At 38.1% G+C, this 17,387-nt stretch overlaps 1 protein-coding gene across 1 annotated transcript in view; it reads right to left on the bottom strand.

The window, feature by feature from the left end:
- Positions 1–17,387, bottom strand: part of LOC113477244 (macrophage mannose receptor 1-like) — a 38,303-nt gene that overhangs the window by 14,206 nt on the left and 6,710 nt on the right. Inside the window, exons 5-19 of the mRNA XM_026843469.1 lie at positions 15,797–15,943; positions 14,348–14,530; positions 13,129–13,283; positions 11,746–11,859; positions 10,471–10,586; positions 9,436–9,584; positions 8,367–8,566; positions 6,927–7,054; positions 5,872–5,959; positions 5,140–5,284; positions 2,775–2,810; positions 2,511–2,674; positions 1,964–2,031; positions 977–1,077; positions 525–664 (exon numbers count right to left, since the gene is read on the bottom strand). Coding sequence (XP_026699270.1) covers positions 525–664; positions 977–1,077; positions 1,964–2,031; positions 2,511–2,674; positions 2,775–2,810; positions 5,140–5,284; positions 5,872–5,959; positions 6,927–7,054; positions 8,367–8,566; positions 9,436–9,584; positions 10,471–10,586; positions 11,746–11,859; positions 13,129–13,283; positions 14,348–14,530; positions 15,797–15,943 — 1,934 coding nt within the window. The remainder of the gene's footprint in view (positions 1–524; positions 665–976; positions 1,078–1,963; positions 2,032–2,510; positions 2,675–2,774; positions 2,811–5,139; positions 5,285–5,871; positions 5,960–6,926; positions 7,055–8,366; positions 8,567–9,435; positions 9,585–10,470; positions 10,587–11,745; positions 11,860–13,128; positions 13,284–14,347; positions 14,531–15,796; positions 15,944–17,387) is intronic.

Genomic DNA, 17,387 nt, shown 5'->3' with positions numbered 1-17,387 from the left:
GGGGGGGGGTTGGTGGTTGGTTTTTTTTTAATTCTTATGGCCAAGTGTACTTTTGCTTAACTTAGCAAAAAGCAATGCTTGCTTGTTTTCTATATTTGATTTAACATTTATTGCTGTTTGTGTTACTCAACCTAAGATAAGTTGTGATCGCCAATTATATATGAAAATTTTGACCTTTTATTTCTTCATCTCAGTGTTACTCAGAAAAAGGGACTTACACTTATAGATAAGGATAATGAAACAGGATTTCCATGCAGTAAGTATGTCTAAAATAAATAGAAAATTCTAGAAACTGAAAAAGTAACTGCGACTTGGACATTTACAAACATTATGACTCAAAACCTTCTAATTTTGAGATTTAGATATGGACTTGCCAACATGAAAATTGACTACACTGCTAATTAGAATACCACTTAATAAACTGGTGTATAAGGTGAGAGAATTTACACAGTGAGGTAAAAGAGAGAGTTGTTTTCTCTACCTGTAGCAAATCTGCTTAGTATGGCTGAGATTTGTTACTGCACCTTATTTTTAAACAAAAGCCAAGTTTCTGGACATCCTCCCAGAGGTGGAAGTACAGTAGAAGCAAATCCTGAATAAACTGAATTGTGCCTTTCACAAATGAAGGCATTTTTCACAGCACAGCTTATATCTTTCCAAAAGCCTGTAAATAAATGGAATACAGAGAATCACTGTCTGAAACTCTTGTACGACCACCACAGCAGTCAAGCCCCAGACGGTATGTATAAAGCACAAATGAAAGCTTCCAGAAACAGTTACCATGCACACATTTACCCATATACACTCCTCCTTCCTCTGCAGTATGTCTCCAGTAGTGATGGTGTGGTTTTAAAACTCAGCATACTTGTTATGAAAAACTATCAGTATTGTTCAACTACTTCAGACTCAAACTTAAATATGTAGCAAACATTTTGGATTTTGATGCTAAATTTTCAACCAAATATTTTGTACTCACCAAAATCTTTTGACATTATCACACAGTTTTCATCGTTATTTGCAAAATTGGGTTCGTTCGGAGCCCAGGCAACATAGTTCACTGCGGTCTGATCCAGCCAGCTGAAAGAAAGAAGAGGACAGTGACTGCCAGACAGACAACTCCAGCAGTCATTTAGTTACAAGGGTTTGTTTAAGTAAAGAGCAAAGCAAGGTATTAACAGTGACCAGAAGGCAAAGGCTCTACATTTAATGGAGAGGACATATCCTCAGCATTACTGCTGCTTCTCATCTGTTTAGTACTATCACATTCAAGTCCCATGAGTATCCCATTTTGCCAGAGGTTGGATAAACAGTCTCACACTCAAAGGGAAGGCTTCTTATGGTCTGGACAGACTGAAACCCCAAGATCTCATCAGTGCACAGACTTCACTTTCATCCCAGAAAAGCAGATTTCTAAAGCAGGTTCCCTACCAGCAATTTCAGAAAGCTGTTAGGCGAGATGTTGCTTACACTTCTTGCTTCCAGCTCACATAAATTGAACGACTGGAATTGGTCTAAGTAAACCTTTATATAGACATTTTATCAAAACCTTCTGGGCTTTCCCTGTAGCTGTTGGAGACCCAATCAGAGCTAATCTCATTCTAAGGTTGATGTCTAAAATGGATCAGGTGAATAACTTCCTAAAATTAGCTGCTTCTCCTTGCTACCTCTGAAGGGTTGCTTGGGTGTTTAACTCAGTTCTCTCATTGTAAGACATTAAGTGAAATGAATCTTAGCCATGAATTTCTATTAGTTTTGCTCTCTCAGATTTGGAAGGAAAAGACATTGCTGTGTTTAAATATAGAAGAACTTATTTCTTCTGGTCTGAGACGTCTCATGAAAACTATCCAGAGGTCAATTGTACAACAGTTATTAACTTGTAAAATGAAAGCACAAACAAATGCTTTGACAGAGCAAGATGAAATTACCATCATTTGTTGTCCATGAACAGTTTTCCTTTACTCACCTGAATTTCTGATCAAAGCTGACAACTAAGCCAATGAAATATGATTCCGCTTTGAGTTTTGTGTAAATCTAAAACAAAAATTATTAACAGTTAAGCACTAAACAGTTCCTGAACATCAACCAAAACTCTGAAAGCCCATTAACCATGACCTTGATTTTTTTTCAGGATATGAGCTTCAGGCAAGAAAGCTGTATGTTCAGACCCAGGTTTCAAGCAGACAACAGGGATATGGGGAACATCCTGGAGTGAGGAACCCACTGGACAGGAAAGCAATAACCACTGTGCTGAATACTACATATCTTAGAAGAGACAAGCAACCTATGCCTGAACTATCCTTTGCTGCACCTTTAGCATTTGCATGACTTTTTCCTCTACCTGCTAAATGCAATAGTATTTTCTTTACAGGTCCTGAACAAATATATTGTTATATAAATAAGTAATGTAGGGCAATAGCTCAGGACTCGAACATAGATAAAGAGATAGGCTGTTCCTTTTATCAGCTGCCGTGCTTCAGAATTCAGTTATAATTAATAGGCTCAGTGCTTACATATTTCCATAGAAATTGTCTTTTGCTTTCATTCTCAATGACAACCAGATCTGCAAAGTTCTTCTGACAAATTCTCCGTGCTTCTTCCATATGGACACGTTCTTTGCTGAAATAATACTGCTTATCTTCATATATAATCCATCCATCATTAGTGGCTTGGAATTCTGGAAGATAAACAATCATATATATTACATTCATATCTAGTCTGTACAAAGTCTGAATATTATACAATAACCTTTTATTTGAAAGAGAAAAAAATCCTACCAAATTTGACGTTTGGTTCAGGCTTTAGTAGTGTACCTGTAAAATAGAAGATTGTCATGAGCAACATTGCAAATACAAAAAAATCCAGAGATTCACTTTATGTAGTTGTAAATGCTTGTATACTAGAGAAAAAAAAAAAAAAAAAAAAAAAAAAAAAAAAATAAATTTAAAATATGTGTAATTTAGAAACATTTATCTAGTGAAAAATATGTATCTTACAGGATATATCTGTATCTCCATCTCACTGTATTAAACAATCCAGGATGTGCAGTAAACACTTTGTAGATGAAACTCACATAAGCTGAAATTTTATTTAGTATTTTTACTTGGCATGCTATTATTATTTTTTTTTATATTCATGTGATTATAGCGAAACAGCATAATCCAGCCAAAACACTAAGTTCTCAAGCTTACCTACATAGTAGTAAACTATTTACAACTAGTGGAAGCTTAATGCTAGTATTTTGTTAATACCACACATCATTTCCAGTGTCTCAGTGCACTCCTCCTTGCCAAATGGCTTGTTTTTTACTAAGAAAGTCTGGTTTTAAAAGCCCTGGAGAGCCAGTAGATACCAAACCCAAGTTTCTGTTTACAGTATGGACCGGGAAGAAGCAGTTAACCTGCTGCCATTCCCAGAGCCAGGTGTAACCCCTCAAAGGTAGCTCTGCTTTCCTTTGGATGTCTTTTACTTTGCTCCTCACAAGGACTACTAATTCTATTCTTAGTTTTCTCCATGGTTTGATGGAGAGGAACACATAATTAAAGAAATGACAGGAACAGTTTAGAGATGGAGAGGAACACATAAAGAAATGACAGGAACAGTTTAGATGAGAAAGAAGCAAACAAATGAAAAAAAAAAAAAATTAAAATTTCTTCTGTTGGGAGCTTTTAAACATTTTCTTCTTAAGTATTTAGTAAAGAATAGAACTAAAATTATCCAAATATCTTCATAACGAATTTACATACTTCACCTCATTTTGAATTTATTTTTTAATCCTAACATAACTATAACATTCCTTGTTTTTCAAAAAGATGGAGTATCTTAAGTAAATATGAATCTTAAGTGAATGAGTGAATTAACAGCTGAGAATCTCTCCTCTTACATTGATCATCATATAACCTAGATTCACAATAACAAGATTTAATTATTTTGGGTTTTGGTTTCTTTCTTTACTTTTGAAAGGCAATCTAGGATCAAGATAAACTGATCAGAGTCTTTACATCATGGTTTCTGAACCCCTCCTGAGTAATCTTGCCAAGAGCAGAGTACACCTGTACAAAGCAGTGTGCTCAGCACACTGGAAAGGGCTGCATGGGTTGTACTACTTCAAGTCGATATACAGAAGTCAATGTTTTGATGGTGCATTTGTATGACTAATCTAACCACAAGGGAATAGTGATTCCTCCTTTTTGGTTGAGCAGTTCTTCAATGTTAGCATGGTGCTTTATTTTCTGTTTAAGGGTGACAGTTTGTTGGCAGAGTCATCAAATACTAGCTATACTTGGTGCTTTTTATATAACTGCTTCTCCCTTCCCCTCTCTATTGTGCCTCCTACTATTACCCCATGTGCTTCAAAATTTCTTTTCATTTCAAGAAACTTCTAAGAAACACCTGCTCCATGGAGATGCATATAAGTACTCGGTTTAAAACCAGGAAGCAGGGATGTAAAAGTATGACCAAGTAAGCGAAACAAGTTCTTCCATTATTGGTTGTCACTTGGGATCCTCAGCCCATGAAGACCCCTTTTCCCACTGGCAGGCACCCCAGTGCACCCCAGTGCACATCCATCAGGTTGTGTGCCCTGGCACCGGGTGAGGGAGGCCTGGCATTAGGGTCCTGCCTCTCAGGCAAAGCTGGGGGATATGGGAGTCCTTCAAGGCTACACCAGCCTCTGCTTTTGATCTCTTTTTAGAGTTCCTAATTCCTATAGCAACTGATGTCCCTCTTTGGTTTCCATTATTGATTTCACAGGGGGGAAGCAAAGCTTTTTTCTCTTTTGTACAGAGAACTCCATTGTCTTGCACCTTTGGCTCTCCTGGGTAAGCCTGAACCAGATGATAGAAATACAGGGAGGAGATAAAAGGAGAGGGGTTAAGTACCTTTGTCTTGAAAACTTATTCAACCCATGGCAGAAAGAGATAAAGCCAGAGATAAAGTTAAAGGGACATCTTTAACTTCCTGTGTCTGAGTCCAATTGAAATACCTTGATTCATTCCTCTTGCTTTATGTGTTGCCTTCACTGCAACTGGTTTTAAAATGAGCAATTCTCAGTATCTTTCTTCTTTTCAATTTGTTTAAATCCATACAATTTGTTTCTGAACTTGGGTTTATGGCTCCAATTAAATATGGATGTAATCATACCTTTTTTTGTTTCACAAATCCAATTAAGTAAATGTTCACAGCGCAAGTCGTTCCAGCGCATTTGGGGTGATCTATTAAACATAACACAATGTTCAAGTTCTTCATGGTTGTTGGGTTCATCTTCATCCCAGTTCTCATAAATTACCTGTGTTGGAAATACCTCTCAATTACTATGTGATTTGAACGGAGTGGAAGTAATTGAGATTGCCATTTTAACACAATTTCAGGAGCTCATCATCTCAAGTACCTTCTTTATGGGAACAATAGGAGTTCGGAGAGCTCTGACAGGGCTGTGAAAGTCACGCTGATTGGCTTACTTTCCCCATTGCTCCCTGGAGAAGGTGTAAAGATTACATGGTATAGAAAAGTATGTGTCTGATGGTCTGATGGGCAGAAGGAGTTGTCTTTGTCTTGCTTTGTGAAAGATGGCAATCTGACTTCTCTGTGCTGATGTACAGCAGTGCCCAATCTGGAATGGTGTGAAGATCTAAGAACACAGACTGTGAAAGGTGGAATATAACATGGCACCAGGGATGAAACAGGCAATTTTGTACTTCCATCAGTGTGTTGATAGTGCCATCACTGAGCACTTCAACTGTTCAGCTGATGGATAAAGGGCTGCCATGCACCTCCCAAAGGTTTAAAGGGATCGGAAAAAAGGTATAAAAAGATGAAAACCTATATATTCTAAAGGACAGAAAGTCAGTTAATAACCAACAAATAAGTACTCACAGGGCAACCATCAATCCAGGCAAATCCTTCATCAGGATTTAAGAGAAACAAACCAATCCAGAAAGCCTGAGTGTGCAGTCCTTTATCCCTAAAATAAATCATACAATATAGATACATGAGTGTGTAAAGATGGGCCATGGTATAAATGCTGGAAAGCATAGAAATATGCTGCTTTCCATCACATCTGAATTGGCAGCTACTCCTTCACTGTTGGCCCATAGCCAGGCTCACCGTCTGCACTCTGTCAAGGGGTTTGACAGGGCTCTGCGATAAAAAAAAAAAAAAAAAAAAAAAAAAAAAAAAAAATCTGCAATATTTGAATGTAAGTAAAAAGACAAGTGACGTGACACAGAGTTAGTTCAGCCTCCCATCCTTGGGACTGCAATACAGCTCTTGGCTGTAGCAGGAGGTCATAGACAGAGGCTTTAGCAAAGGTAAAACATCAATGGAGAGATATAATGCAAATTAACTAATAAAAACAGTGAACATTGTTTTTCAGATGCTTTTATTTGCTTCTTGGTACTTCCTATGTGTTTTATTTAGTAGTTCATGCTATTTTTCTTGTACCTATCGACAATATAAAATAGAATCCTATTTCATTCAGTAAATAATGGAAAGTTTTGCCTCCACAAAGATTTCATAGTCTAAAGCAAAGAGACTTAACAGACAAGTATAAACATGTTCAGCTTCTTACAATACTGAAAAGTAATAAAGTGAAGAAGGGTGAGATCACAGAGACTTTCCTATATGACAGTTTTAAATGTATTTGAGAAATTAAACCTAGATTCACCGCTGTGTGAAACAGTTTTTGTTAGATAGCTATATATTATGTGCCATTGAGATGTCTTGACATCACAGAATCCAATTAGATTAAAAAAAAATATATATATATAAAAAAATCAGTGTTTAGGATTATATTCCCAGATGAAAAATTTATATTTTAATTTAAAATTTGATTATGTTTATTCACCCACTTGCCCAGCTTCAAATATATTTTGAAGGAATTCTTATGTAATAACATGAACATGAAAAATAATTGTCGTGCAAGTACTCACGATGCTAATTGCCATAATAAAATTTGATCTTCTCTTCTATTGATTGTGACCAGATTTCCTCCTATGGCTCTACAGAATTCTTCAGCCTCAAACCATGACTTCTTTTCGTTTCCCTCTCTCACAAAAAACTATTGAGAACAACAAGTATAAATAAATTACTAAATATGCAAAGTTTGGCATATAAAAATATATAATTGCCTGTGTAATTATATCAGTATCACTTTCTTGAGGCAACATAACATCTCTCAAGATCTATAATAGTAAATATTAGTCATGTAAAATATAAGTTTTTCTTATTTTCTTATCATCCTCTATTTTAAAATTAGGCAAGAGTAGCATAGGAATCTCAGCAGAACAAATGTTATCACAATGTACAGAGAAGAAAGAATAATTTGTAACTTAATTAGAACTTTCACCACTGAAAGACTCAAGGAAATGTGGAATAGCTCAGTTGTGGTCTTTTGCAACAGAAAGCAGGAGATTTTTGAGAAATGGAAGATGGAGGGAAAATCAATACATTGGAATAGAAAAGATAGTATGGGTGGAGAAAACCATTTGGCAAAGTTCTGACCCTGGCCAAGGAAGAGATTTTTGTAGGGTGGTGCAAGCATACAAATAGCTCCACTTTCTACTGTGAAGTACGTATAGTCTTGAAGTAAGAAACTGGATGCTTGACATTTTGGGGAAAGGATAATTAATGATTTGGTAACTGGCAGAACCAAGATTGTTAGTAACAATAGCTAAGTGTGACATAGAAGTGTAGACCCCTATAAATACAGGGCTAAAATAGTCTCTGGCTTCCCAGCAGGCAGAGTGTCAAGAAAGAAAGTGAGACGATACCTATGTAAAGACCTGGAAGACCAATGTTGCATATATACTTCTACTTGATCTATTTTGCCTTTTCTTTACTTTTTTTTTTCCCCTTTTCTTTTCAAAAAGGAGACTTTTTAATGCATTTTAGCTAAAACAAGAGAATGCCCCAAATCAAAGAGTCACCAGTGTCATACTAAACTCGTATCTAAAAGTATCACTAAAAGTATCTCATGCTGTGTGAGAAAAGATTGGCAGAGGTCCAGGTTTCCGTAAGTTTTCTTTTAGAAACATTGTCTTATACAAGTGACACTGCCAGCTCTTGAGATACAATACTATGTTTTTCTGAAGTACCACATTCCTGGAAGCAAATAAATTAGGTGAGGCTCTCACCTGGTATTCAAATAAAACAAATTTCTAGCACTCCGTTTTCATTGTTTCAGGTTTTCCATTGTTGACTTTAGTTATATTTGATGGTTTTTCTCATGTTTTTTGCCCTTGAATACCATGGAGAAGATCATTCCCCAAAAATGACCCAACACCTGGGTCCCTGAGTACAACGGTGACCAGGGCACTGACCCCTGGGCCGCCCTGTGCTCAGACACATAGAGGAGGTAGACACACACTTACTTTGAAGCATGAGTCTCCCCAGGAGGCTCCGTCCCAGCCTTCAGCACAGGCAGTTGCAGGGACTGGTCCTGGAGGAGCAGGAGGTGGCACTCCTGCTGCCTGCTGTTTGCAAAAATAATTTGCTGTCTTCTCACAGCTAACGACATCCCATAATCCTGCTGCAATTCCAGTTCCCATGGCAACACAGCCTTGCTCTTTTCCTTCATGATATGGGGGAAAAAAAAAAAAAAAAAAAAAAAAAAAAAAAAATCAGACCTCTGCTTTTATTCATAGAAAATTATGAAAACAAAAATGCAGATTATGCTGATTAAAAACCATCATGGATATAAAATTATTTTTAATACTTCCTACCAGAGCCCGGATATGGGCCAATGAGTCTCACAGACACACCTTTGCTAAAAATGGAGATTTGCAGTTTTGGAACACAAATCTTTCTTATCTTGCCACCCCAGGGAAATCACAGGGCAAAAGGCACTTGATTTTATTTACATATGTAGCAGATGGACTGACAATTACTTTGGTGTTTCTAATATCCAGGTAATACAAATTCAAGAAGTCTGGTAGCAAGTATAACTAGTTTGTTTAAGGTATAGCTAGCTAATCTGGAAGGCAAAACTTCCCACACAGATGCTAATCTGTCTTGCTGAAATGCAAAACAGATGGATGTTTGCTGGTTGCTTCTCACATAAACACCTTGCGGGTCAAAAAACTGTCCATAACAATTTTTCTCAATCTGATGAGTTGTTGTTAACTGGTGTTTAAAAGTCGATGAAAATGAGACCATGAACCTTGTTAACTCCTGCACAGTATTGCCTTCAGTCTAACCCATTAAAAATCTGTTTCTGTACAACTTTGCAGGAGATGATTGACTTAGACAACACCTGACACTCAGCTGTGATAGTGCTTGTTGCACTAGTATCAAACACAAGGTCTGATGGTGTCGGCCACCTACAGCTACAACCACAAAAGAAAATGCCTACTCGAATTTCTAACCCTAGGGGATAGAAGCAGAAACCCACACAAACTGCAGTTGCACTCATCACAAGGGTTGGGCCCATGCAGGTCTTACCTGGCATTGCTCTGTTCCAGTATGTGAAGAGAAGAGGTTCACCACTGGTCCACCTGAAACTCCCTCGTTCTTCTGTGTCAGAGAGACCAATCCAGAAATATTTTTCAGACCGCAGCCCCGTTAGACTAATCAGAAAGGCTTGCTCATTTCTGAAGTGGAAAACAGTGTTCAGTCACAATCCATTATCTAGCAATATTGATCTATGTGGTACAAATAAAGGTATCACTATCATGCTAGCATGACTCCAAGGCAACAGCTCTTCAGTGAAATTCAGGCAAAACCTCAGCAGTCTTTTAAGTGTGGTCAAAAGAATTTGGTGAGGGACTTTCTCCTTTCAGCTGAAGGCATCTTCTTTCCTTTCCATCCAGTTCTGTGAAATGTCACAAATCACAGCTTACATGGGCTTCTATTTTGTTGTTGTGTTCTATTGTTTTCCTTGTCTTTCCAAATATTTGAGGTACCTTAAACAGACCACCATCAGGGCCAAACCTTCAGCTTTGCTAGCCATTATGTCTGAAGGTAGTCATGTTCCTCAGAGGCCATGAAGCCTGCAAAGTCTGAGTGAGATATAGGTAGGTTGGAGATGATACATTCTATCTGTGGTGGGGCAGGTCCTGGACAAGATTTCCCACATTTACTCAGAATTTGGCTTAGAAGATAGTTTATGAAAATATTGTTGTTGAATCTCTCCTATCATGATGAGATAACACCCATTGGTAAATGGATTAAAATTGCACTACTTTCCAACAGAAAAACAAAACAAAATAAAAATAGCATAGAAGTTGCTTTAATTAGGAATTGAAAGATAAGAGAAAGCTGTTTAACTCAAGAATCCTCAAAATTTGAAAACTGTTTTAATAGATTAAGTAGAAAACCCATTGAGTCTTTTTTTTCCCTTGCATGGATAGTTTTACTTGGCTTACTACTACAACATTTTTGAAAAGCGCTGATAAAACACTTTGAAAAGTTAAAAAAAATGGACAAGTTTCTCCATCAGAAGCAATGATTTTGAGGTATTAAAAAAAATTTTCCTACCTGTTTTCCACTGTAGCTAGATAAGCTTTGCTCTGTTCACATGTCTTATTTGCTTCTGAGAATGTCAGAAGTGCAGAACCCACTAAGTAACAGTGAGAACCATATCTTTTCCAACCCTGTGATAAACATAAGATTCTTACTGTGAAATTGAAAGAGACTTCAAAATAGAAATTAGCTCTGCTCTTTTGTGTATGAATAGTCCATGTTAAATTTGTTGCAGCTAAACTTAAAAACAAGATGAGACTGGGCTGATTTGTTAATAAACAAAAGCTGGTTTTATGTTACCGTTTGCTCCTACAGAAGGCCTTTTTGTTTTCATCTCTTTTACATGTACATGACTTTTCAAGGAAAATTGTGCTATTTGCTATTGCTTTCCAGTTCTCTGTTAAACTGGGATTATGCAAACTGCACCATAAAAAACAAGTGATTCATTCAGAGGGATCTGCAACTCCAGCCTTCCAGAGCTGTGAGATCTTACATAATGAAATACAAAAATATTGCAATGTGAAAATGAATTCACATACAAGCACAGCTGCCCAAAGCTGTCCCTGCCACCCCTAAGTGCAATAGGTGAGACTTTCTGAGCCAAAAGGAATCCAGTCAGTGCTTGTTCATGGGGAGGGTAGAAAGGAGGAATATCAGTGAAACAACACTGCTTCTTCCCACTCCTAGAGAGATCTATGCTGAACAATCTAGACATAATGATTTTCTGAAATTCTGGGAAAATTACTTGTTTGGAAATAATAGCCTGCTGATATCACTTAAAGTCCAACTAAGTAGTCTATCAGTAGAAATGTGGTACAGAAAGCTGATCCTTTTCTGTTTTGAAATTATTTTTGTTCTTTTATTGTTCTTTATAGTAAGGACTTTATAAAGACTTTAAATAGACAACAGATCTGAGAGAAGGGAAAAGGTGACTTTTGGTAATTTCACATGTATTGTTAGGCTAAGAGCATAAACAGAAACAATAGTGGTGAAATTATGATTTAAAAGATACATGTAATTTTGTCACAGTGTGGCTCATCTGAGAATGGAGGGAAAGGCAGTATTCATGTACATGCAGATGAACCTTGACTTTTTTGAGTATTATCAGATCAAAAATGAAAAATGCTCATGTATTAGTAATCTGATAGTAGGAAAAGACTGGGCTTCCTCAGGACAGATTTGCTAGAAGATACAAACACAAAGACTCTAAAAGAAGCAAGAACCAGCAAATTAAATCCTGTTCATTTTTCCCAAAATATTTAATTTATGAGAGGGCATTAGAGCATTTACTTTCTGACAGCCTGGGTCCTCGATTGTCTCTTTTTCAGAGGACTGTGATGAAGGCTTCTTTTTACAGATGTAACCAAGTTGCTTATCACAAACATCAGTTGCCCAGTATCCATCCTAGAATATCAGGGAGAAGAAATTAATGTAAAAAATAAAAAGGGGCATTCATAAACATAAGAAAACTAGTTTTCCTCTTTCTTCACTACAAGGCCCACTGAAATATGCCACCTAGGAAGGCTATTGGATCATGGCTGAAGGTTTATTTTTTAAAAAAATATAGACACATCTGTCAGGATTGGTTTAAGATCCATTTGATGCTGTTTTGAGATGATAGAAGGAAATAACATCTTGAAGTCTCAGCATTACTTGCTATCATAACTATCTATTTAATGAGAGGATTTGTAAATAGACATCTCATCTGGAGCTAATGGATTTGCATTTAGAACAGGATTATTGAACAACACTTCTGGAAAAAAAGATCAATGAAACTGAAATAATGCACATTTGAGTGTGTTGCAGTAAATCTATTTTATCTATCAAGGAGAAGACTGAAAATTACTGATTTATTTAAAAAAAAAAAAAAAGAATTATGTAAAAAATGAAATTTAAATAGGAGCTTTTTTACCCATAAATTCTGATTTAGGATCAATTCTATTTATGCCTAATACTGACAAACATCAATATTGTTCTACGATACAACTGTTCTTTCAATAACTGCATTTTCAAGGTTTCTCTTAAAATTAATGACTTTTTGTGTGTATATATGTATGCATGCACATGTACGTAAACGTGTCAAACAGCCATGTGTTGCAAGAAAATAAAGTTTGTGAGTGAAGTGGTCAGAATACTGTAGGATTTAGGATAGGTATTTGGCAGGTAGTGTCAGTGCTCTTTGTCAGAGCTGAAGAATCATGCCCTAGTACCAGGTCTCCATTCCTCAATGCCATGTCTCAGTGAAGTGACATTGAGGGACATAATGGTCTATCAGATTGGAAAATGAGATATGCAAATAGCATCCATGATAACCACACAACTAGTTCATTCCTTTTCCTGTCCCAGAGCTGTAACTTTTTTCATTGCTGCAGCATTAGAATGAATCTAATATAAAATCTAATATAAATTTTCTGGATCAGACTTTTGTCAGATAAGACATTTCAAAAGGTAGCACTAGGAATCACAGAATCACACAGAATCAGGAAAATGCTATGTCTCTATTTCTGATCTCTTCTGTCCTCTGAACATCTCATCTGGTTGATGCCAAATTTATGGGGAAAACTATTTTAAATTAATACAAAAATGACTCCTTAATAAGTGTGTAATGGCAAGTGTTTTCAGACTGATGTAGTTACTAATATGCATTACTATAAAATGATTGCATGGTTATACCTGTCCCTTCATAACCACGCAGTCCTCCAGACCGTTTATGTAGGTAGGATGCCTGTGCTGCCATTTCGTGAACGTCACAGGAGTCCCATCACTCCACTCAAAATAGAAGTGAGCCTTGAGGTCATTCAGACCCAGCCATAGTTCTTCTGTTGGCTCTGAAGCATGGAAAGAAATAGGTTTGCTTACAGTCCACTACATAATACAGTGAACATTTTCATACCTGGAACAAACAGGGAATGATAAAGTTTGGATGTGGTACATGAGGAGTGGTCTTTGTGCTTTAATAAAAATGTTGGTTTCCTCTCAGATCTGCAGCAAGCGATGTCTTGGTCTGTACTGAGTTTAACATAAGGCTGTTTATGGATGGCAGAACATATTTACAAACTTTCCAAGTATCTGTGATTCAGAACAACAAAATAACCCTTGGCATGGAGAGTAAAACAATGAGTGTCTCATCTGTCATAGAATCAAAGAATCGTAGAATGATTTGGGTTGGAAAGGACCTTGAAGTCCATCCAGTCCCACCCCCCTGCCATGGGCAAAGACACCTCCCACTAGCCCAGGTTGCTCAAAGCCCCGTCCAGCCTGGCCTTGAACACTGCCAGGGAGGGGGCAGCCACAGCTGCTCTGGGCAACCTGTGCCAGTGTCTCACCACCCTCACAGGAAAGAATTTCTTCCTTACATCTAATCTAAATCTACCCTCTTTCAGTTTAAAGCCATTACCCCTTGTCCTATCCCTACACTCCCTGATAAGGAGTCCCTCCCCATCTTTCTTGCAGGCCCCCTTTAAGTATTGGAAGGCTGCAATAAGGTCTCCCTGGAACCTTCTCTTCTCTAGGCTGAACAACCCCAAATCTCTCAGCCTGTCCTCACAGGGGGGTGCTCCAGCCCCCTGATCATCTTTGTGGCCTCCTCTGGACCCGCTCGAGCACGTCCATGTCCTTCTTATGTTGGGGGCCCCAGAGCTGTCAGGAGATCATACTGAGCCCAAGCCATGAGAACACTGCCAATGCATCTCCTTCATGGTTTTACAATGTAGATTATTTCTTGATAAATATACTTCTATATTTATGCAACAGCAACGACAGAAAAGAATACCATAAATTATATTTAACCTTCCACTTGTGACATTTCAAAAAAAAAAAAAAAAAAAAAAAAAAAAACAGCCTTTATGTTACAGATGGGGCCAACAAAATACAGGCCTACATATATACTCACTGTAGCCAAGCTGTGACACTAGAAAGCTGTATTCAGCAATGTTGTGGACACTTGCCAAATCTCCATTTTGCTTCTTACATGAAGTCAGAGCATCTTTCCATATTTTGAGTTCCCGCTGAATGCTGTAGCAGTGGCCTGCATATGGCCACCAGCCATCTGGGCACTTAATGCATCTCAATTTCTCTAAAATCAAAGCACAATTTTTCAGAGCAATTTTTCCAAGAGGAAAATAGAGCACACCAGAATGAGGTCTCTTAAGCACTCTTTACAAAAGTGAGACTATATGAATAAACATAAAGCTGTAGTTAGAAATGCAAATGTATTCAAATGAAAAACAGATATTAAGCCACAGTATGGTAAATATGCAAATAGAATGATGTCTCCAAGAGAATCATTGAAAAATGCCCATATTGTGTCAGAAATGCAATTTGAAATAATACTCTGGGAGGAAAGAGAGACCAAAGCAGACATCAGCCTCTCCTCTCTTTGCCCCAGAACAGTTCGGTCAGTGTGCCCTGGTCTCCCATGCTTCATGCAATGGCTGACACTAGGCTCTGCCTCCTGTTCAATGTCTTCTTGCAAACACACGTAATTTTCACATATGGAAAAGTGTGAAGTAATTCTTTGGCAACTGCAGGTCAGTAAATAGTGCAAATTAGTGCAGAGTTGGTAGTTTTCATATTAACTCAGTGTCTTTTTTATCACTAAAGTACAGTGTCTATTTATTCCCAAATATCTCTAAAAACTAACCTTAAGCTTACTTTAAAAACAGAGTCCTACATTTCTTTTTAAGGTTAATAAGGGAATAAAGGTTCTCTGAAATTATTTCTCTCCTTTCTTTACTGTAACTACTTCTTTAAATGTAGTTTTTCTAACATTCCCAGATGACAGCCTCCAGCAGATTCCCTCCTGCGTGTGACACGTTCATAGCCACATTGTGGCAGTGAATCCTCAGGTCTGGGTGGCTCATGGGTGAAATGTAGCCTGTGGGAATACTGCTGGTCCTCCTGCTCTACACCTATGAACCCAATGCATTGCATACTGTTGTCATCAGAGAAGGAGTTTTTGCATTACTATTAGAGTAACTACAATGGCTCATTTGGAGCAAATGAGAAGAAAATGAGAGGCATAAAATTTCTACTGTATTAATGCAAATTTGATTGCTGGCACCGGTTACCATGACAGAGAAGCTTTTATCTGCCTTGCAGGAATGAATGGCAGAGTGATGGAACAAAATAATAATATTCTCCTATGAATGGTTAATACACAATGGGAAGACAAAAACAATATCTAAAAGCCTGTGCATGAATGCATAACAGTGGTTTTCAAAGGTTTCTAACATCTTGGTTGAAAAAGGCTGTTGCATACCATTTAGTTCCATATCTTTCTAGATTGGTCTTTCTAGAAGTCAAAGAAAAATCTTTTTTTTTTTTTATTTGACTAGCCTACCTTTGGGTATAATGTCAGACATTAAACTGAAGTTTCTCTTTTTACAAATGTAGCCGAGTCTCTGGTTACATGCTTGGTTTTCCCATGTAGCATTCTTTCTAGGATTCATCACTCCACAGATTTTCCCAGGGAGCAGGAAAGGACTTCCTTTGAGTCAGAGAGAAAATAGAATCTCACAGCAAAAATAAATAAAAAGATTTTAAACCCCATCATATTATCAGTAGAAACTCTTGTAGTGTATAGAATGATGCTTTTAGTCCATGCTTTGAGAGTTATCTATGATCCTCCACTGACTTTGTGTCAGGATAGCATGGGGAAATTTCTGGTTCTTTTCCTCATATCCTGGCACACACAGATAGAACAGCTCAAGGTAGACCATTATGCTGTATCAAAATCTTGAACAATGCTGATTTTAAAATTATACCATCCCTCCAGTGTATCTCAAGAATTTCACAATTGTACTTTCCTATAAGATAGCTTTTCTCTTTTTGTGCTGCAGTGTGTATAAACCTCTGTAAGTAGCTGTGTTGGGTTTGTGTGTGTGGTCGGGTTTTGGTAGTGGGGGAGGGGGATGCAGTGGTAGCCTCTGTGAGAAACTTCTCAAAGTTCTCTCTGCGATAACATATTTAAGAAGGGGAAACTCAGAGGAGGAGTGGGAGTTGTGAGAAGGTGTTGCAAGGAGGACACCTGTGTGAACACCGAAGTCAGGAGGAAGCAGCAGTAGGCGTGCTGGAGCAGAGGCCCCCTGCAGCCTGTGGTGAGAGGGCAGGCTGCTCCCCTGCAGCCTGTGGATGTCCACAGTGGAGCAGATGACCACCTGCACCCCATGGAGGACCCCACAGTGGAGCAGGTGGCTGCACCTGAAGAAGGCCAGGACTCTGAGGGAAGACCTTGCTGTTGTACTCAGGCGCTAGGAGGACTGCAACACTTGGGAGGGATCCACACTGGAGCAGCTCAGGAAGTGCTGCAGCCCATGAGAGGGACCACACGCTGGAGCAGGGGAAGAGTGTGAGGAGTGTGAGGGGGAAGGAGCAGTACCAACAACGTGTGAGGGGCTGACCACAACCACATCCCCTGCCCCTGCACCACTGAGGAGGAAGGAAGTAGAGAAATTGGGAGCAAAGCTGAGCCTGGGAAGAGGGGAAGGGTGAGGGGAAGGTGTTTTTAAGATATGATTATACTTCTCACTGTCCAACTCTGTTTGTTAAGTGGTGATGGTGTTTGAATTAAATTTATGTTCTTTTTCTTCCCCAGTTGAATCTGTCTTTTACTCATGACCATAATGGGTGAATTTCTTCCTATCCTTGTCTCAATTCCCAAACCTTTTGCTTTGTTTTTTACCTTTCCATTCCTGAGGGGGAAGGGGTGAGTAAGCAGCTGCATGGTGCTCAGTTGCCCTCTAGACTCAAACCATGACAGTAGCAAAAGCAATAGTCTGATACAAATTTTTGAAAACTTAAAAGAAAGTTTAATTATTCCTTACCTCCTTGTAACATTTCCAAAATAGGTAATAGCTTGAAATACTCGTGGCACAAAGAAACATAGGACCAAAAAAGCAACAATCAAACAGAAGAACTCCCCATGTGTGAGG

Source organism: Athene cunicularia (genome assembly GCF_003259725.1).
Source record: "Athene cunicularia isolate RWA chromosome 2 unlocalized genomic scaffold, athCun1 chr2_part1, whole genome shotgun sequence".
In the NCBI taxonomy this organism is placed as follows: Eukaryota; Metazoa; Chordata; class Aves; order Strigiformes; family Strigidae; genus Athene; species Athene cunicularia.
Note: the sequence above shows the minus strand (reverse complement) of the source record. Positions and strands in the feature narration are given on the sequence as shown.